Here is a 20,959-nt window from a genome sequence, read left to right on the forward strand (position 1 = left end):
GTGTATAAAAATTAAAACTAAGCTAAAATCTGAATACTTTGAGAGCGATCCAACTCAGTTGAGCAGCCGAAAAATATCACAAAGAGATAACAATATTTTATTAAAGGCCAATGCTACCCTATAAAAGTGACAAAGTAAGTGCTATTAAGATATCGTCTCATAAACTACCCAAATGTGATATATAATCTTTCGCTTTCGTTAGGCCATGAGCAATCTTTATGATCAAATTGTGGCCCAAATATTCAAAGAGAACACTGCACACTTTTGGGGGAAACAAAATTTTATCTCGCGTTTTATTTCAATTGGAAACTGTTCACATTTTCTGTAAATATTTAACTAAATTACTACGTACATACATAGTTTAATACACATTAATTTAGTTTTGGTGGTTTTTGTTGTTGTTACTGCTTTATAGTGGTGATATTTTCAATGACATGCATGTCCGTTCTATTCTATACACACACGGGTTATTCTTGTAGAAATGGATAGATCCGTTTATATAAGCATTTATAAAAAGTTCGATACAATAATCATACATACTTGTATGGTGTGGGATATTCGGTTTTCTTTTTTTTTTAATGGAAAGTTTCTGACAATGCTTTTTGGGGGAGTGTATGCATTCTGTATGTGTGCACGCCATGAGCGTAATTTGTTTAACATTAATCATTACGGTTCCATTAAGTAAAGCACACCAAGTTCTGTTGCAGTCTCTCTCTTACAAAAAATTAAAACAAGGAAAGGCGTAAAACAAAAATCATAGCATATAAATAAAAAATGTCTAGGGCAGCGCGAAGATGCGGTAGGCCTGGGCAAGCAGCTTCTGGGCATCACAGCAAATCCAACTCTACCAGCTAGGGATTCACAGCTCCTCCTCTTCTTTCTCTTGCCACACACTGCTCTCGTTCTCAGTATCACTCAGAATTTCTACGACTTCTTCTTCTCCCGTCAGCAAGCCCTCCTCCTGTGGGAACCCCTTGAAGCCGTCATCCACATCGCCGTCGCCTTCGGCATCGCCATCAACTTCGCAATCATCCGCTGTCTCGCCGAGCAGGTTCATGTCCGGCACTATCGCATCATCTGTTCCCGCCTGGGTCGTTGTGGCGGCTGCCGCTGCAGGAGCCGCCGAGACATCCATCGGTGGCAGCGTGGCCACCGGATTGAACGGCGCATCCAAGTCCTCGAGGCCACGAGGCGGCTTCAGCTTGGATAACTCCTCACGCAGGTGTCGATAGTGACGCCGCAGGACCATTGAGTTGAAGGAAATAGTGCGACTAGCCCTCTCGGTGTACTGAGGCTTGCCCAGCTCCTCGATCCAGCCTTCGATCTGGGCGCAGATTTCCTCCCGCTTCAGCCAGAAATGCTTGTGAATGACCTTAATTAAATAAATGTAATAAAATTAACTCTGCCATGATGGTACTTGCAAGTAAAACTCACATCTTTAAAGCAGTGACTTGGGCTGCGTATTTGCTCCAGCATCGCCCACCGCACGCATGCCTGATAGATATTGCTGTTGTACTCCCGCGACGAGTTGGTGCCACTCGGTGTACCGCGGCTCCTTTCAAAGCCCGGCTCATTGAAATACGGCTCGGGGACGAGTATGAGCGACTGAATGGAGACGAGCACCTGCAGGAAGCTCGAGGTCTGCGCATTCCACTTCTCCTCGGGCCGACCGTGCCAGGTGTTCAGAACCGACAGGCACACCTTGCCGTCGTTATAGAGGTTGGGGTTGAAGCGCACAGAATGGCGGCCCGTGGTCTCCAGATTGATGAGCATGGGCTGGTTGGGGTAGTCCGGCGGAAAGAAGACATCGAACTCGAAGCACCCGTTGGCATATGGCGTGTCCGCCGGACCAGTAATGAGTACCTAGTAAATCGGAATAATAACCATGTAAGCATGAAGTGGAATTCATAAAACAAAGGAGCTAACTTACCTTCATGATGTCCAATCTATCCGTATCACAGCGCACAAATACAGAACTACTAAAGCTGAGGGGCAGGCTGGTGGACAGGGTCACCGCCTCCTGGGCGAGCCGCTTGACCCGAGACGGATGGTAGCGATCGCCGGCGAGCCGCACCATTTTCTCAAAGTGGTGCGAGACCACAAACCGAAAGCTGTTGTTATCCGACTCGACAATCATGTCGAATGTGTCGAACTGGCGCTTCTTCATCAGCTCCAGGTAGCGCTGCTCAATGGATTTACTTAGCGGCTCCAGCTGCCCACTGCCGTCCTCGTTGGTGTGCAGCATGTTGATCAGGGCATCCGCATCCGTGGTCTTCTGCACCAAGACGCTTGTCTCATGGATGTCCGGAATGAGCAGAGCCAGTCCCTCATCGTCGCCGTCATCGATGTTGAAGGTCAACTGATGTGTCTGACCCTTGATGTTCGACTTCTTGTTGACTCTGTGAATATTAATATTAATTAATATTAATCGGTTAATGACAGATAATACAGAACATAAATCATGCACTCACTTGAGCCGCTTGGCGTACGTGTCCACGCAGGTCTTCATGTTCGTGAGGAGCTCCACTATGGGCGGCGTGCTCTCCCCACTGCCACTGGCCGCCGGCTGCAGCAGCGAGACGAGCATCTTGGACAGCGACAGGGCGCGCAGAAGCTTCAGTATGGCACGGTACAGCGGAATGTGTCGCGTGATGTCCAGCACGGAATCGTTTCGCAGGTAGGAGCTGAGGGCGGGGATTAGGCAAGACTGCTGCAGGAGTGTTTGGAAGATGGGCGGCAGCTCGCCGGTAACATCTCTGACATCATGATAGGCCAGGATGTCCTCGCCGCACATGTCACTCGGTATGCAGTCACCCGGATTAATGTAACTGGCCAGAACCAACAGCAACACCGTCACGTGCTCCTCCTCGCTCTTCTGCCGCAGCAGCGCCTGCTCCACATTCCACGACTGGGTGGTAGAACCGGTGCCGAAACCCGTACCCTTGGCCCAGTACATGTGGCTCTTATCGTCCGACGTTGCACTGGGCGTGGCCTCCTCCGGTGCATTTGCCTTAGCACTTCCGTTTCCACTGCCATTGGCGATATTGGTGCCACTGCCACTGCTGGCTCCACTTGGCGAGGGCTCGTTGATCGGTGCTCCAATCCTGTTGTTGTGCGACTGATGCGAGAAAATACCCAGGCAGTTGAGCACCAGGTGCATGGCTCCCACTTCGATGACTACGCGACGCAGTAGCACGCCGTCGTCGGTCGACAGAGGCACACTATCCAGAAGCTGCCGGAACACCTCGAAGGGCAGGGTGGGCAACGAGGGAGCCAGCGATAGACTGTATATATCATCTGAAACGGGAAAAGTGGGGTTACAAGCTGGAAATCAAATGATCCTTCTATTATTCTACTTACTGCCTTCGCCGTCTCCCGTGACGCCCAGCACCAAACGAAGAAGGCACTGCGCTCGCATCTTGTCTCGCAGCAAGACATCGGAGTAGGCAGGCAGTCGCAGGAACAATCCGAATGCGGCTAGCGAGTGCTGCGGCACCGAGCTGACAGTTGCTTGCTTTGCCGCCGGCTCGCAGATGGTGTCCTCCAGATCCTCGTAGATCTCGTCGTTCGGCTCCAGCTTCACCCAGTCAGAGAGCGGCGGACTCTTCTCCTTTTCGCTAACCACCAAGGTGGTCTTCCTGCCCGAGTGCTCCGGATAGACGGTGGGCAGGTAGTGGGCGAGTAGCGAAAGGCCGCCGCTGCTAGAAAATCGTTGCAGAGGCGATGGCAACGGCTCAGTGCAGGCGGCCTTGGTCTTCTTGGCCTCGCTCGCATCATCCGCTCGCTGCTGGGGCACCAGGTCGAGCGAAATGCAGGGCGTCGACAGCGAATGTCCTGCATCCTGGAGAGAGGCCAACACCTGCGAAATGGTCGCATCTCCAGCCAAAAGGATATCCGAATACTCTGGTATAACCAACTGATTGCCATTGGCTGCATTCGCCGATTGCAGCAAGAACTCTTCAACGTTGAAAATATCTGTAAGAGAGTATTTGGTTAAGAACACATTTGATTTGTAAGCATAGCGGATCCTCACTGGAAGCCAAGTTCATGGAGCTGGTCTGAGTCTCCTTGTCTTTGTTCATGGCCGCCTGGTTCTTGGCATCCTTTATTCGCTTGTCCTTGGCTGCCACAGCTGCTCCAACGGTGAGGAACTCCATGCTGCCCGCCTCAACGTTGTTGAAGTTCAGGAAGCTGTTCTTCTCCAGCTTGCTGTCACTCGACTTGGCAGTCGCACTCGACACGCCACTGCTGGAGGCCGACGCCTCGCCAGCTCGTTGATCTGTTGGTTGTTGATAAACTAGGTTACTATACACTAAGGGGTCACGAACAAATAAAATAAAAGAAATAAAATAAATTAATTATAGAAGGCAAAGAATAAAAAACCAAACTAATAGGTAGAAATGGATATATGATTAAAAAAACTCACCACTAACGCAATTCTGCATAATCTCCTGGCACGTGGTGCTGGTGGTCACCGTGAACAGCATGTGGTGGGCGCTGCTCCGCTTGGCCGGGTGGTTATTTACTGCTGCCACGGGCAAGCTAGTGCTGGCACCACTCGAATTCCCGCCCAAGATGGCCGAGAGGGTGTCCCTCCGCTGCAAAGGCTGCTGACTCCTTACCGACACGGTGATGTGCTCGTTCTCCAGGAGAAGCTGCAGCACCAGCTGTCTGGTGAATCCAGAGATTGTGGGTCGAACCCCATGTGAAGACCTTAGCGGCTTGCAAATTATGGCTCCGATGAGCAGCGATGTGAGCACTTCCTGGTTGCCAGGATGGCAGGCGCTCACCCGCGTAAAGAAGTTGATGGTGGCCCGTTCCAAGCGGATGAAGGACTGCTGCATGGGCAGCGTCTTGCTGAACTGGGCGGCATGTGTGTTGCAGAGCAGCTGCAGCAGTGGCTTCCAGAACACGGAGCCCTGCATGGTGCCCAGCCAATCTCGCATCGGTCCCTCGGCACAGCACTCCGCGAAGAAGTCAAGCACTTTGGGCACATTCGAGCTACTCAGCAGTGGAGTGTTATGGCTTACACTTGCTCCGGCCTTGTCGAAGTCTGTTAGCGAGGAGTCCTCATCATCCGCTGGAGCAACAACCGGATTGCTGGCTGCGGAATCCTCTTCCCCCGCAGCGACTGTGGATGTGGAAACTTCTTGCTCCGAACCGGGCAACAGGTGCATGCAATACTCGTATATGGCGTGGGACAACAGCTTGGGGAGTCCCGAGTCCAGCATTTGGTAAACTGCCGCCGGAGACTGGCAAGCCAGGGCCAGAGTCTTCAGGAATGTGGGACGCTGCAGCAGAACTGTTAGATTCTCGCTGCCCTCGCGCCGGAACCAAGCACTGCCGCTCTGCACCTTGCTGTCATCCGTCTGTCCGCGAGCCGGAGGTTCCAGTTTCACACCCAACTTGACCAATAGCTGGTTAAACAGCTCCGGCTTAATGTAACACAATGCACACAGCAGGGAGTCGAAACTACTCTTCAGAGGCTCATCGTTCTCCAGCGATGACACCCATTCGAAACAGGTCTCGAACAGCGACGATGAAATGAGGAGTGGCAGCTCGGGTAGTTGCTGCTGGGTTTGCACTTTCCACAGAATAGAGGCAATCACCTTGACAAATCCACTTTGTGGATTGTTACAGCGCGCCTGCTGGCTGTAGTTATCGTGCAGTTGCATCACCCAGTCGATCAGGACGCGCAACTTGTCCAGCAGGTGCTCCGTCGAGCCGGTAACCACTTCGTGGATGAGATCGCACACAGCATCGCTGGAGAGTTTGAAAACTGAAAGGGAAAATAGTTTAGTTATTAAACGTGATTATTTTTCGTGATTCTGTAGGACTAAGGAATGACTTACCTTGTGGAGTTGTGTGCCACAGGAGCGTGCGAAGTAGCTGCAAGCTGAGCTCGTGGTTGTAGGCGCCCAACTTAAGCAAAATGGTCTCCAGGTGCTGCTGAGCAAGACTTGGAATCATTGGCATTATATTGAGCAGTGAGCAGCAGGCCTCTAGGAAACCCGGATATGCAGCCGGGTAGGCGGCGATCAGGTCCGCCAGCTTGCTGTCGGGTTGCAAGGCGGCCACATGGAAGCAGCGCGATAGGATCCGCACCCAGCCAATGCTCGTTTTGGCAAAGGCATCGTCCTCTAGCATGGCATCCGCATCCATGGCGGCCAAAGCTGCCGTTTGCAAGGGCGACGAGCATGACGCCAGAGAATCGATAAATGGACTTGGCGAGCGAAGCCCCTGCATGCGATTCCCGAAGATTGTCTGGCCAAGCACAGCGATTTGTACGAGGCCTACATTGCCACAATCCTTGGGTCTGCAAGATATGATAAAATCATTAAAGTTTGTAAATTAATTGGCAATTTTTGCCTTGAACTTACTTGTAAAGCCTCAGAACAATGCTGGTAGCCACCTCCGCCTTGGCTAACTTCAGCCTGATGCAGGTCAGCCCAGTGGTGGCCATGGGTGCACCCACTGGGATGGAGCCCACCCCATAATCTCTTGACAACTCCAGCGCCACCGCCGAGGGGCAGGATGCCAGACTCGTTGTGTGCGGCACCAGCTGAACCTCCTTCAGCAGAATCGCCGTGGGCAGCGTGATAGTCAGATCCACGTGCGTCTCATTTGGATAGAACATGTAGCTCCACGCTGGCGATCGTGGTCTTCGATGCGAATTATTGGGATTAGAGATTAGCACCTCTGCACTTTGGGCCGCATCGTTTTCGGAGACAATGTGCGAAAAGGGTGCAAAGTTTATCAATCCATCGTACTGAGCACCGCTCCTCGGCGGCTGGGCTGCCGTTGCGCCTGTTGTGCCCGTGCCAGTCGTTGTCTTTTTGCACGCACTGTTCGCCGCCACATGACTGTTTCGCTTGAAGCGTGTATGGCGCGTCAAGTGCTGCATAATCAAAGAGATCTACAAAAATGTAATATAGAATTTGTTTCTGGAGGGTAACATTCTTTCAAATGTACTCTTACCAGTCCTGGCTGCATATTGATGATCGTCTTATTCAGTCGCACCAAGTTGTGACAGATAATCTGAATTCCACCCAACTGGGTAAACGTCTGAACTGCCGCTGTGACCTCCAGGACCTTTGAGATGTACCACAGGAAGGGTTCCGAGAGCGGCAGACGCGGCAGCGTTGCGTTTCTTTGAATGGTGGCTGTTAATAAAGCAGAACGTCTTTTATACTCGAAAAAAAGGTTTCACATACAATACAAACTTACTTTCTTCAAGGTATTGGCAAATGGGTGCCACAACCAGTCGAGGATTGGACGCCTTATCGCTGAGGGTTATCATCAAACTAAAGACGGCGTCTGCAATTGTCTGCGGATCATCCAAAACCATATTGGACTTTAGTGAGAAAAAGCAGCCAGTGGACATCATGGTGAAAGTGTTTGTAGAGCACTGGGAAAGCGTTCCAAAGAGGCGCTTCATTGTGGGGAAATGGCGCAGAACTAAAACGGCAGCAATAATTAATAAAGTTTGTAGGGAAACTATGATTTAAAACCTACCCCAATCCGCAATGCATGGTACTTTGCTGCGATGTCCTTCGGTATTTAACTGTTCTGCTTTGGTCTCATCCGTTTGACTTTGATTGGACAGCTCCTCCTCCTCGGGTATGGTAACCTCCTGTCAAAATAAATACAATACAGATGAGATACGTTTCAATACATTCTGTGCGGAGACACATACACTTGGTTGCCTGGGCATCTCCGTCAAAACCATGTGCGACGATAGTTTCAGCAGATTTATAATAAGCGAATTGTCGCAGATTGTGGCATTCTGCTTGGCGGGATTTTCCGATCCCAAAACATTGGCAAACAGATTGCTAAAGTTGTTGCCAGCCGTATTGTTCTCATTTCCACGCTGACACTGCAGTTTCTCACCATTGGAAATGTTGTTGTACACCAGGAAAGCTAAGCAAAAATAAGGATTCAATAAAATATTCGAATGAAGGAGAATTTCCATCACATACAAACACTTTCGGTGATCTTGAGGGCTATGTTGAGATCTCCCTTGTCGTTGGGCATCATTAGCAGATCACGAACCAGCTGATTCTGGGCATCGATGGGTCCCTGCTGGTTGCTAATAGCGCCACCAGGTTGCACCAATTGGAGGACAACATGCAGCAAAATGTCCTTCAACCGGCGCTTGCAGGGAATGCCACTGGTCTCGCTTTTGCTGTGCAGCCAAAGCAGCAACTCATGCAGGTGCTTGCAAATGGTTGGTCCAGCCTGAAGGTAAATGAATGACATTTTAGAACAAATTCATATTTAATTCAGCGCTAAATAACTTACACATCGGTTGGTTATTATAGAGGAGCTCATGCCATAGCCAGAGAAGAAGCGCAGCAGCATCTTCTCAAAGTTCTCATCATTCACAATGACCTCGTTGATGCGAGTGCAGTCCGCATCCTCGCCGATGGGCAGTGAGTTGCAGGCGAGGAACAGGCACTGGAAGCCCAGACACCAGGTGCGCAGCTTGATGTCATTGTGCCAGGCCAAAGCGAGGAGCAATCCCTGCACGGCATTGGCACCAAACGGAATCTTCGGAACATCCGTGTTGGTGATGCCACTGGTGTATGGCTTGTCGGAGAGCTCGCAGTTCAGCGTGAGCCACATCTGCAGCACCTGCTCCAAGTGCACCCAAGTGTCTTCATAGTGTAAATCCGCCAGGATGGAGTCGAAGACTTTCTTGAACATCACATATGTGTTGCGGCCATTGTACTCTGTACCCGACCACAGCTGCGTCAAGTACTCTGGCCAAGGAGCAGCCTCCGGTGGCGGAGAGACAAACTCATTGGTCAGCACCTGAGGCAGCGAGGAGTAGAGATCCAGGGAAGTGCGATTCGTGAGCCTTCTTAGCTGCGTTTCCACGTGCAGTTCCAGGCCCACGTCCAACCGAGAGTCCAGGGCTATGGAGATGGACTTGCAGAAGAAATTGAAGGTGTTCTTGCAAAGGGCGTTGCTCTCCTTCTTGGTCACTGGCTTCGTACGCTCGATCATGTCGATGTCATTCAGCATCTCGTCGAATTCCGTGTCATCGCATTCAATCAATGATGGCAAGTAATTGTATTTGACGGCTGCAAAAGTGAATACAGTCAGTGGTAGAGTGCTTTGTTATACAATTGCAGGATACGGGTATTCAAATTAAATTTAATTGGGATCAAACTAAAAGCTTGGCTATGGGGAAAGTGGTCTTGTAGCAGGAACCGTAAATGGTTAACATCATAAATCTACCAGATTTATTTAATTTTGTAATTTTTGTTATTAAAATTCAAAACAAATACGATCCCTGCTTACACAATATGCGGTAGTCAGGAAATCTATGAATCAACCTTGCAATAACATGCAAGGCTCTACGGTTAAGAATAGTACTATGTTTACCCTCTTGATAAAATTCTCTTGCTGTCGGCATCAGCATCTCGAATTGTGCCTCAGTGCACGAGGAAGCAGTGGCTAAAAGAATGGAAAATTCATTGTTTCACTATGCCCTGCCAAGGGATTTCGAATACCTTTGCAAAAGGTTTTCAAAGTAATTTAAAGTGCACATATTTGTGCACACAAATATATAACTTTTAATTTTCATAAATATATATAAGCATTTTGCTTGTTAATTTAAATTCTAGTTAATAACTTACAGGTATAGTCGTTGAATAAATCTCGTGTTTCCTGCACTGTGGCTTCCATGGTTCGTGGTGTGTCATTAGTGGGTGTGACATCGTTGTCTCTGAACTGCTTGTCTGCATCCAAAAGGTCCTGCAAGAAAAATGCGTGTTTATCAATTATGGTTTTTTGCTAATATTTAATTATTTACTCACCTGAAGCAAACACGTAATGGCATGGACAGCCCAGGGCTGCTGCTGATCATTCCACACGGATAGACGTACAAGCTGCTCCAGCTGGGCGGTGGTCACAATCTTACAGAGCTGCACAGACGGTCTGCAAGCGGCCACCAGACGTGCGATTACCTTGCAGGTGAGCAGAAACTGGTCCATGTTGCAATCGAAATCCATTTCCAGCAGCAGAGCAAAGAGCCCGCGAATAACCACCTTGATGTTGGCCATTCGCAGTGTCTTTAAGCCCTTGTCAAAATTGCTGTCTCGTTCGCCATCGCTACCAGTGACATCCTGGTGCTTAGGCGAGGATGAGGAGGCCACCGTACTCTTGGATGCACCGCTACTTGTACTGCTACCACCAACACAGAGGCCAGCCATATTGATCTTGCCACCGGTGGATGTCGACTTGGTAGGTCCACTGCCCTTTGATTTCGTTGAGAGCTCCATAAATATACCAGGATGCTAGTTAAAAATGGGCAAATATTATATTGTTGATTACCATTTAAAGTTAATAAGTCAACTTACCTCATTTTGTATCATGTAAATCTTCTTTCCCCAATCCGTGTAAGGTTGCACCGAGTACTTGTTCTGCTGGATGATGCGCTTCTTAAAGCAGCGCAACTGCTTGCTGTTGGGAGTGTTGCTGGGCCTGGTCTTGGTGAAGTCGCTCTCACAGCTCATAAAGTCCCAGCGAGCAGCTGCTGCAATAAGATATTTATTAATATATATAAAAAACCAGCCCGATTCAATTCCCTTACATTTATCCTTGCGCTCGTTGTCGTCGAGGCACACGGATAGAAACAGAAGTAGCCAGGTGATCAGTTGAAGATCGGATGTGGTGCCCATGGCTGCATTGCGATCAGCAGCATTGGCAGACGTGCTGGGCTGCTCCGACTGATATTTGTAGTGCGGGGAGATGGGTGCCAACAGCTTGACGAGCGTCTTGAGCACGGCGTCAATCACAATGGATCGGCAGGCGCCCATGGCAATGCTGCGACGTCCCAGGTAGGTAAGCAAAAAGAATATGCTGTAGATGAAAACGAAAAATACATTAATTGATTTGTAATTTCTACCAGTGCTCTCTGAAAACTAACCGATCCTGGGGGAAAGCCTTGCAGTTCTGCGCCGAGAACAGGCTGCAGAAGGTGTCAGCGAGGAAGTCTCCCCACCATGGCTGGAAGCAGCACATCCGCACCAGCAACGAGCAAGTGGCCAACTGCAGTTGTGCATCGCCGTAGACTACCAGCGAGTTGAAAAGCGCCTTAGCCGTGGCCGCATTGAATTTCTGGTGAACAGGCAAGATGTTCTTAATTCCATACTCGATGGAGAAGTGCAGAAGCACCTCCACCAAACTCAGACTGAGTACTCGTAGCTTGTCCCGCGACGCAGCACGCAGTATTTCCTCCGTTATTGGAATCGGCTCTCCCGGAAGAGGCGTGCTACTCAACGCGTTGGGGGAAAGAGCTCGTTCCAAACGCAGCACCACATTCCGGATAACATTGATTTGATACTGCAGAAGCATGCATTCGTCGTACAGTGAAACCACCTTATTGTTGTTATCCAGGCCACTAAGCTCCTCGTCGCGCTGCTTGTTGATGAAGGCCTGCAGGTGAGCCACGTTCGACAGCTCACTATTCCGCATGGGAGCCAGCAGATCCATTAGTTTACAGCTGGCCAGGCTGTAACGGCAATGCACATCCTCGTACAGTGCATTTAGCGACTTTAATTGCGCTTGAAGGCTCTGAGTGGGCTGCTTGATGAACCTCATCAGCTGATCCCCGTAGCCGTCGTGCTCCAGCACCACCGGATGACCGAAGAAGCGTCCCAGGGGTACTTTGCACTTTGTGGACGACATCCCAATTCGGCCAATAATGGTTAATTTTAAGAACCGGCAAATAGGCGCCGGCTGAATGTCGCTGAGCACAAGTGTCTTGGTCTGGATATCATTCACCTGCACCAAACGGGTGCAGTCTGTCTCCTCGTCAAAACACCAGATGTCAATGTTCAGGGAAGTCAGTTCATCGCACGAGGGAATCACCAGATCCGTGAGCAGAATATGCTGGCCAAAGTCCAGTACCACAAATCGTCTAGCACCCGAGTGCATCCGATCGATGACGATCATCTGCTTGGGCGGGGGAGTGATTAGCTTGTGCCAGGCAATCGGTTGGCAAGGATTGGCGTTTAGATTCTCCATGATCTTCTCGCTCTCCGCGGCATCGTCCAGTATGCCGTCACCTCCTGTTCCTGTCGACTGCTGAGACGGATTGGGGTCAGGAGTAGTTTCCTGGCCTTCAATGGGGGCTCCCATCTCCAAATTAAACGGTGGCGATGTGTTACCATCCCAGTTGTCTAGTTTGCCAAAGTCATCGAAGGAGATGTGCTCGTATATCTTTTTCTGCATGTAACTTTCGAATAGCGATAACTTGGGCAGGAACTTGGACATTTTTAGCTTGTCCATGATGGCCGCTTTTTCTATTTTAACCTCTTCTTTCAGAGCGTGTTCGAGGGAGTCTGCGAGCGAGGACCCTGCTAAAGAGATAATTTAATATTAAAATAGGGTAACCCAAAGTAATGCCAAAGAAAACTTACATGTTTTATCCTTGAACCCGTTGACCAAACCAAAGGCATCGTAATCGACCTTGCCCTGTTTCTCCTTCATCTCCTCCACCAAACATTCCACATCGTTAACTAGGTCGTTGAGCTAGTGAATATTATCAGATTACATTTCTTACTTTTTCGTTTCTTTGTTTCAGGCCATACCATTTCCTCGCCTTTCTCCTTGGCCACCACCAACTTTGGCATCATCATCACATCCTCAATTACCACATTGGCAGCGGAGTTCCCTCCAACACTGTCGATGTTGTCGATTCGAGTTGCCTCAGAGGTTTGGACGCAGTTAAAGTGCAGCTGTACCACCTCTAACAATCCACGCAGTTGGTTACTGATGCTCTTTCCTCGGATCAGATATGGAAACGTACGAAAGTCAACGCCGTCTGTAATATAAGAATTTTGCCATCATCTATGATAAATTAAATTATTTTAAATGCAACCTATGGAGCTCAATCGCTTAATGTCCAGTCCCGTCACCGGCAGAATAGTAGAACTGCTGCGTATCACATTTGTAAGGGCCACCGATGAGCCGGGACCCTGTCTGCTCACGTTGGGGAAGTCAAAATCAAATATTTCCGGCTCGAAGGGATATCCGTAGAGGCCGAAGCGCGTGCTCAACAGAGCACAGTGAGGATCCCAGCGCTTGTCGATTTCTGTGGCAATATCCTTCAGAAGATTGATAGCCTGCTCGGAGATGCTGTTGTTCGACTGGGCTGTGGATGTGGCACAGGTAAGCATCATGTACCAGCGCACAACGCTGCCGCACTGCGCACGCGGTAGTTCCGGAAATGTGTTGGCAATCGCCGATTTGAAGCTATAGTCCAGCGTTGTGTGATCCTGCACCTCTGCTGGCAGATTGGTTGCACCCCTGCAAGTAAAAATGGATTTGAGTTAATATATCTCAGCAATTAATTTTCTCCACTTACTCTGTCAACATGATCAGCAGCTTAACACACTTGTGGGCCGTGCTGCGTTCGCTGTAGATAACGCAGTTCCGCAGCAACTGCTCGATATGCTTCTCGGCGAGGGAAATGCACTCGAACTGCTGCGCCAGCAGGTCTTGGATGTTTGCTGCTGTTTGCTTGTTGATCTGGTCCTTAAGCCGCTCCGATTTGGGTGAGCGAAAACGGTTCAGCCTGATGAAGCAAATCCAATTGAGGACGTCGAGCGACATGTTCTTGGCCAACGGACTGGAAGCCGGATCACTGGCGATGCGCAACAGCTGAACCAGCAACACATTGCTCTCCAGCATGGCTATGCGCTGCATGCGGCCATTACTGATCCGACTGTGCGACTTGACCGCTCGCACACTGATGGAAATCTCGTGCAGCCAGTCGCAGCCTGAGAATAGAAACAGAAAGAAAAAGGTCCAACTTTATTGGGATTCTCGGCTATCGGAACGAATTGAAGCGCCAGGAAATACCTTCCCTACTCGGCAGTTGCTCGGGCCTGCGTCCCACAGAGGGAGCAACTGCACCTGGCTGGCTTTGGCACTTCTTTTTTAGAATCTTGGCCAAACACACAGGTTCACTGCTCTGCAACTTGGCTGTGTTCACTTCTATGATATTAAAGCAGGCGCTTTTCGCCGCGGGATAGGCTTTTAGGACCGATGTCTTGACCACCCGGATTATTTTAAAGGGGTTCCTAGAGAGCTTGTTTCGATCCACTAATTCCTCAACTTGATGCGAGCGCTTGTGCCCAGTTGGGGAAGCTGCAAAAGGTAGCGATATGGGCGGTAAGATCAACGGCCTAACTCGATAGAAAATTCAAATCTCACAAGCTGCCACTAGTAACCAACTGCAAACAGTAGTCGAAATTCGATGTTATGAGTGGCAACCATGACCCCAACTTTATCTTAAAAGTAAAATGCACTGTCGCTCCTTCATCGGGCTCCCCGTTTCCTAGGCAACCCACCTCTCGTTTTGTTCTGACCATCCTTCGATGGGTCCGACACTGTTTTGATGTGCAGCAGGAAGTTCCTCGTGCGGGTCTTGAACAGTTTCGGGGAAGTGAGCGTGGCGGTGCCTCCCTGATCGCACAGATCAATGCATGAGGAGAGCTCAATGGGACCGGCCAAAACCTCCGCATTGTGGGCTAGTAAATACTCCTCACTCAGCACTGGATTTTCGTTGGCAACTGGAAAGTAGTTTGCAAATTAATTAGGAAACAGCTAAAGTTGCAAATGCTACAAACTTACTATAAGAGAGATCAATGTTGTCATTAATGACATTTGGCTTATAACTCGAATGAGGTCCCTTCATTCGGTAGCCAAATCCGTTGGTGTTCTGTTTCAGTAGGGTGACCTGGATAGCTGCGGGATTTGAGCATTGCTGATAGACCGTGAACTTAAGATCGATGTGACCCAGAGAAACGGGTTGGGCTAAATTGAGCTCTATAATATGTTCGTCCCAGGTGGTTCTGAAGGAATAATAATAGTTTTTACTAATGGTATAGTATAGAAGTATATGAAATACTTACGCATCATTGTGCAGCCGCCAGGTGCGTGTGAAATCCCGTTCGTCGCCTCCATTCCGCATATTCTGCGACTGTTTGCGCTGCTTCTGCACCTGGCCGAGATCGTTCCAGCAACTGGGCACTTCGGCAGAGTAGACGGTCAGCTTATCGTCAAACTGAGTAAGAGCGTAGAAGACCTTCAGGTCTTCGAGTGTCAGGTCGGCCGTCTTGTAAGCAAGCAGGTTGGCATTGGAAGCCATGGAAGCTGGCGACGTTTGGACGTGGGCGCCTGACGAGTTCAACGCTGCTGCCGCTTCACTGCCAACATCCACGCAAATGGAATCGCTGGCGAGCAGGGTCTTGCCCAAAAGATCTGTTCCAGCTAAATGGCGCGCGCCATCCGTAACACTTACATCCGCTACCTGCGTTAACGTGGTACTGCAGTCATCCTCCATCTCCAGCAGTTCGTCACCGGAATCGTTCTCCCCCTCGCTCAGCGAGTAGAAGAGCAGGCCGCCCTGGCGTGAGCAACAGCAGAGCCTATCCAGATTCCGGCAATAAACCACCGACTCAAAGTGCTCGCCCTCCTCCTCGATCACCATGGTGCCTTGGAAATCGGCGAGCGAGTAAATCTCAACGCTTCCGTCTGCACAAACTACGCATATGGATCCGGCATCCTTGTTCTCCGGAGACGAACTGAAGTGCGGCAGGATGCAGAGCTGCTTGGGGCACTTGGCCCGACTGAAGGTCATGGCCAGGGTGTAATCGTTGGATATCTGAGTGTCGTCGTAGTCGAACACCAATAGCTGAGCGGCCCACATTACCCTCCGCATTGTTATCTGAAAAAGTTGACTATTAATTTCAATTTATTCAAGGAGTTACATTTCTCGTACCTGTGTCCATTGACTCATCTGCCTGTTGCTCCTCATCCTCCTCCTCTTCCTCCTTGGCCACGGTGGCCATGATGATCTTACTGCCCTCCGTCTCCGGCGCCTTGGTGCGCAGCAATTTAACCAGCAGCTGGTTGCATTTCGGAGTAGTGGGCAAGATCTCGGCTATCTCGATAATCTCCTGCACCGAGTGGGTCACACCATTCGCCCCACTACTGGCACCATCCAAGGCATTCATGCGCTTTACACTCGTCCAACTCTCTACCACACAGTCAATCTCCTCGGTGGCCGACATCTTGTCGCTGCTGCTGGTGGTGCTTCCGTTGATCATGATGTTATTATTGTTATTCGACGAATTTCCGCCCAGGGAATTAGCCTCATTGTTGTTGTTATTATTGTTGTTGTTCTGGTGAGTCATCTCCACATCCTCGACCAGTTTATCGATCTCGTTGCACATGCCAAGATTACTAACATTCACCGTATTCGATCCGACCATTAAGCTAAGCGGTTCCTCCAGATTGTGATCGAGGATCTGGGACAAGGTGCACAAATCGAAATCGTACAAAACGGAGGCATCGTCGGTGTTTTGGCTAACTCCGTTGTTCTTGTTGTATGTCATCAGGGCGGACACAAATCCGTTGCTATCGAAGCCATCGGTGAACTTTTCGTATGGGGTCATAGCCTTGTTATCATCATCTTTGGACTCGAGATTCGCTTGGGTCACGGCCGCATTGTTTTCGCCGGAGACTGTAGCGAGAGGAATAATTAGAATTAATAAATATAATATAATATTTAAGGCTTAGGCTGGGTTATCAATAAATAGTACAAATATGATTCAAGTCTCAACAAAAACTTTAAATCATATTTAAAAAAGTATAGAATTGTTAGAATAGAATAATTAGAATTGATTAATATCATATAATATTTAAGGCTTAGGCTAGGTTATCAATAAATAGTACAAATATGATTAAAGTCTCAACATAAAAATTAAATCAAAATTAAAAAAGTATAGAATTATTAGAATAGAATAATGAATAATTAGACTTCATTAATATAATATACTATTTCAGGCTTAGGCTGGGTTATCAATAAATATTACAAATATGATTCAAGTCTCAGCGTAAAAATTAAACCATATTTAAAAAAGTATTAGCTCACCGTTGACCATTGGGGATGAGGACTTCATTAACTGACCGCCAACGCTGGAGACGCTGCCACTGTCGTTGCTGACGCTCGTCGAGGTCTCACTGCTTCGGTCCACCTCGACGATGTTGAGCACCACCATGCGCAGGGCCAGCTCGCCGCTGCTCTGGCGCACGCTGACGCCTAAGACGATCTTTGATCCCACTACGCCTGCGCGAAGCGTGGACGTGGAGGTTATGTGCTGGGCATTCACACTGCCAAACTTTCCACTAGACACCGCATTTGATCCCGAATGTGATCCTACTCCACTGCTGCTGCCGGCTCCGCCATAATTTGCTGCCGAATACACGTAGTTTACCTTGGTGCGGGCTCGTGCATTGGGCAGAACACAGATGGCCGTCACCCGCGCCCACTCGAAGCTCTCTTCGAAGACGTCCTTTAGCAATGTGGGCACATGTATGCTGTGCATCAGCTTCAGGTGACGTTCAATGCTCCAAACGCTCAGCTCTCCCGTTTGAGAGCAACTGGTGCAGAGCACATTCGCATAATCACTGTTGGAGATGATGTCGAATCCTAGTCCGGGTGCTGGCAATGCGGGATTGGTGGCGTAGGTTATGGACAGCGGCACGTTCTGCGTGTACTCGCCCTTGACGAAGGGACACAGCGGTGAATGTCTCTCGTGCTCGCTCCACGGCTCATCCGTCTTCTCCCAGCAGACAAGACACACGTTGCAGGTGAAGCACATGGCGCGATCCTCGCCAGAGGAAGATGGCTGATGGTAGAACCCGGCCTGGGCCATTTGATCGGGCAGAGCCCACTTGTAGTCCATATGGGGCCACTTCTCAAACGTCTGGCGACGAACTGCCTCCGAGTGCATGAGCACGCGCTGAAAGTTACTGAAATTCCAGCCAAAGTCTGGCACCCGGGAGCCCATCAGCATGTCGGTGAGGCGCTCATTGATGGCCGAGGCGATGGCCAGCACGGGAATGTGGCGCTCCAGGCGCTTCAGTAGGATGACCACATTGTTGGACACCAGCTTAAGACTGGAATAGGGCACCTCCAAGCATATGGTATTCCACTGAAAAGGAAGAAAGTGTCAGTTTAGGTCAATAAACGATCAGTAGCAGTATAATCTCACCCGCTGGGCCTTGATGCCCTTCTTGGCATTCAGCTGCGCTTGGTTAATCTTCTGCGTCAGCTCGTTGCTAATGTCACAGGGACACTCCAGACCCTCGCTCTCCAGTTCGGTAATGCAGTTCTGAAAGATGATCGCCTCCGACAGGATAATCTCCAGTTTGATGTAGTCATCGTTTTGGCCAATCGGCGCCTGCAGAATGGTGTCCAGCAGCAGGACGCCGTTGTAATCGCCCCGCAGTCCAAGATTATGACCATCCCAGAACAAGATCTTGTCCTGCAGGGGCATATAGCGACCATTAACGATGCTGTCGCCTGAGGAAAACCGGAAAAACGAAAGCATTAGAAAGGGAATATGACTCATCCTTGCTGATTTCATCAGAGAACAATCAAGTCGATTTCTGATCTCCCTTCTCCGAGGCATTTAAGGCCTCAAATGATATGACTTGGAAATTCTGCAGTGATTTTTAAAATATATATATAATTATGATAATGATTTAAAATTGAATTTTAAAGCTAAAACCAATCAAATATAATCGAAAGTTAATAAATCAAATTTTAATAAATATTTTTAAAGGCAAAAACTTCATTAAAGGTCAGATGTCACAATTACATGCGAAATGAAATCAGACCCTATAGATAACGAGACAACATCCGTAAAATTGAAGACCGGAACATTCCCGAAAATAGTTTCCGTCCTACAATTTCATGGGCAGCGGGGGTGTGGGGGTCACTAATCTGAACAACTGCGTAATAGAAGCAAAACAAAAACAAATGCGTGCTTCTGGTGGCTAATAGAAAACAATAACAAACGCATTGCGATAGGACGGTCTATAAAATTTCGATTCCCGGGGGGAATCACTCGGATGGGCTTGGATTGGATTATCACTCTCCGTTTAAGGATTTCCCAGAGCTTTGTTAAAAATTGATGCCAAACGCATACACAAAAAAGTGCCAGCACACACAGCCATACATACAAACGAGTGGACAAGTGCAAGGCAATTACGTACAGAAATGCAACACAGTGAGCCATGGCTATGACGAACTGAATATGAATTGTAAGTTAGCATGCACAGAGAAAAACAGGGGACGCAGAAGTTTTAGCATGGTTCATAATTTAAAGAATTCAGAATTCGAGGAATACCAATACTATACAAAATCGGGCGTAGTACTAGTTTCAGGAAAAAATTTCATTAAAGCAAAAATATTCGAATGTTTCAACGATCTTTGATAACATATGATTTTAAAAAATATCACTAATTTAATTTAGAAGTATGGAATATTTTACAATAAAAATTATTTTAAATTTTAAAGGATGAAGTATTGTATTTCGTTTTTATAGTAATAACACTATGCAGCATCAAAAATGAACCTCGATGAATGCTATTTTTTTGGATTCGTTACGAATTCCCAAGTTAAACTGCGTTTTCCTAAAAGTACCCCGACGCAAGGATTCTTAGCAAAAGGACCTCAAAGTTCGAAAAATGCTGTAATTGACCAACTTTGCGGAGCTCTCAGAGGCAAATGGATGCATGGCTTGGTTCGAAGTTAAAGTTTTTTAAAAGATACACCCTTTATCTTTCAAACCCCATACATAAAATAATTTTAGGATTTTTTTTAAGGCAGAAATAAATTCCAAAAAACATAGTCAAAAAAACTGAAAATCATACAGCTGCGGTCAAAATAGTAGCAGTGTTGCCGCCTTGTGTTTTTAAAAGTTTGATGTTGTAATTTTTTCTTATCCAATTAGTCTAATAGTAAAATTATAATCAATACAATATTACCAGGAAAAGATCAATTACAACAACAAACTTTTAAATACACAGGGCGGCAACACTACTACCATTTTGACCGCAGCTGTATACTTTTATGTTTTTTGACTATGTTTTCTAGAATTTGTTTCTGCCTTAAAAAAAATCTTAAAAATTTTTTAAGTATAGGGTTTAAAAGATAAAGGGTGTATCTTTTAAAAAACTTTAACATAGAATCAAACCATGCATCCATTTGCCTCTGAGAGCTCCGCAAAGTTGGCCAATTTCAGCATTTTTCGAACTTTGAGGTTCTTTTGCTAAGAATCCTTGCGTCGGGGAACTTTTTGGAAAACGCAGTTTAACTTGGGAATTCGTAACGAATCCAAAAATATAGCATCCATCGAGGTAAATTTAAAAAGCACTAAAAATGCTGCAAAGTGTAATCGATTGCTCTGCTATACTGATATGATTCAGCCCTTTCTGATCTTCGAAAAAATATCAAAGATTATTGATATATTGCCGTTTTTCTCTGTGTGGGTTCTAATTCGCAGTTCTCCACTGTATTGACATTTGCGTGCGCCTGTGTGCGTCAGCTGCCCCATCCGTGTGTACATATGTGTGATGGTTTTTTCTTCGAGACATCTTACCATTGGAACTGAGCTGGTAGGTCTGCAGGATCACCCCAGAGTTGGCGTCCAGGACCTTGACCGTACTGCCGTTGTCGAACAGCAGGAGGACATTCAGTTGCGGATGATAGACGACGTTGCGCCTTTTGAAGGGAGCTGGAGCGCTATTACAGTCGCCCAAATCCAAGTAGCCATCTTGCTTGAGGACGCGCTGCTGGTGATGCTGCTCCGTGGCCATTCCGGAGGTGCGCCACTGCGGTTACGTTCTCCTGGTTCCGGATGGGATACGCTGTACGGTTTTTTCGCAATTCAATTCGGGAAAATAAATTTAAGCGAATTTGTTGCTTCTTCTTCTACCTTCTGACAGATGTGTTTGCCATTCGATTGCCCCCCACTCGATAGCCAAGCTAATCGGGTGCCCAGTGGGCGCCAACTTAATCGAGTGTTGGGCCGGGCGTGGCGTGTGGCGGCGTCAAGTCAGCAAATTAAATACATTGGAAACGAATAAA

The 20,959-nt window shown here is 48.1% G+C and overlaps 1 protein-coding gene across 1 annotated transcript; it reads right to left on the minus strand.

The window, feature by feature from the left end:
- Positions 1-262: 262 nt before the first annotated feature.
- On the minus strand, positions 263-20,865 carry Bruce (BIR repeat containing ubiquitin-conjugating enzyme). The gene is given in 34 exon segments (XM_070217335.1): positions 263-1,372; positions 1,435-1,863; positions 1,931-2,399; positions 2,472-3,297; positions 3,361-3,975; positions 4,034-4,312; positions 4,427-5,779; positions 5,853-6,316; positions 6,381-6,916; positions 6,979-7,163; positions 7,228-7,458; positions 7,516-7,633; positions 7,697-7,920; positions 7,980-8,238; positions 8,302-9,086; positions 9,391-9,462; positions 9,645-9,762; positions 9,825-10,304; positions 10,368-10,543; positions 10,601-10,869; positions 10,937-12,368; positions 12,432-12,543; positions 12,603-12,835; positions 12,893-13,320; positions 13,379-13,793; positions 13,876-14,163; positions 14,367-14,588; positions 14,650-14,870; positions 14,931-15,721; positions 15,723-15,745; positions 15,800-16,543; positions 16,955-18,017; positions 18,078-18,388; positions 20,472-20,865. Coding segments are annotated over 34 exon segments (14,901 nt in total). The 5' UTR covers positions 20,689-20,865; the 3' UTR covers positions 263-859.
- Positions 20,866-20,959: the final 94 nt, after the last annotated feature.

The sequence above is a fragment of the Drosophila takahashii genome, chromosome 3R (genome assembly GCF_030179915.1).
Source record: "Drosophila takahashii strain IR98-3 E-12201 chromosome 3R, DtakHiC1v2, whole genome shotgun sequence".
Classification (NCBI taxonomy): domain Eukaryota; kingdom Metazoa; phylum Arthropoda; class Insecta; order Diptera; family Drosophilidae; genus Drosophila; species Drosophila takahashii.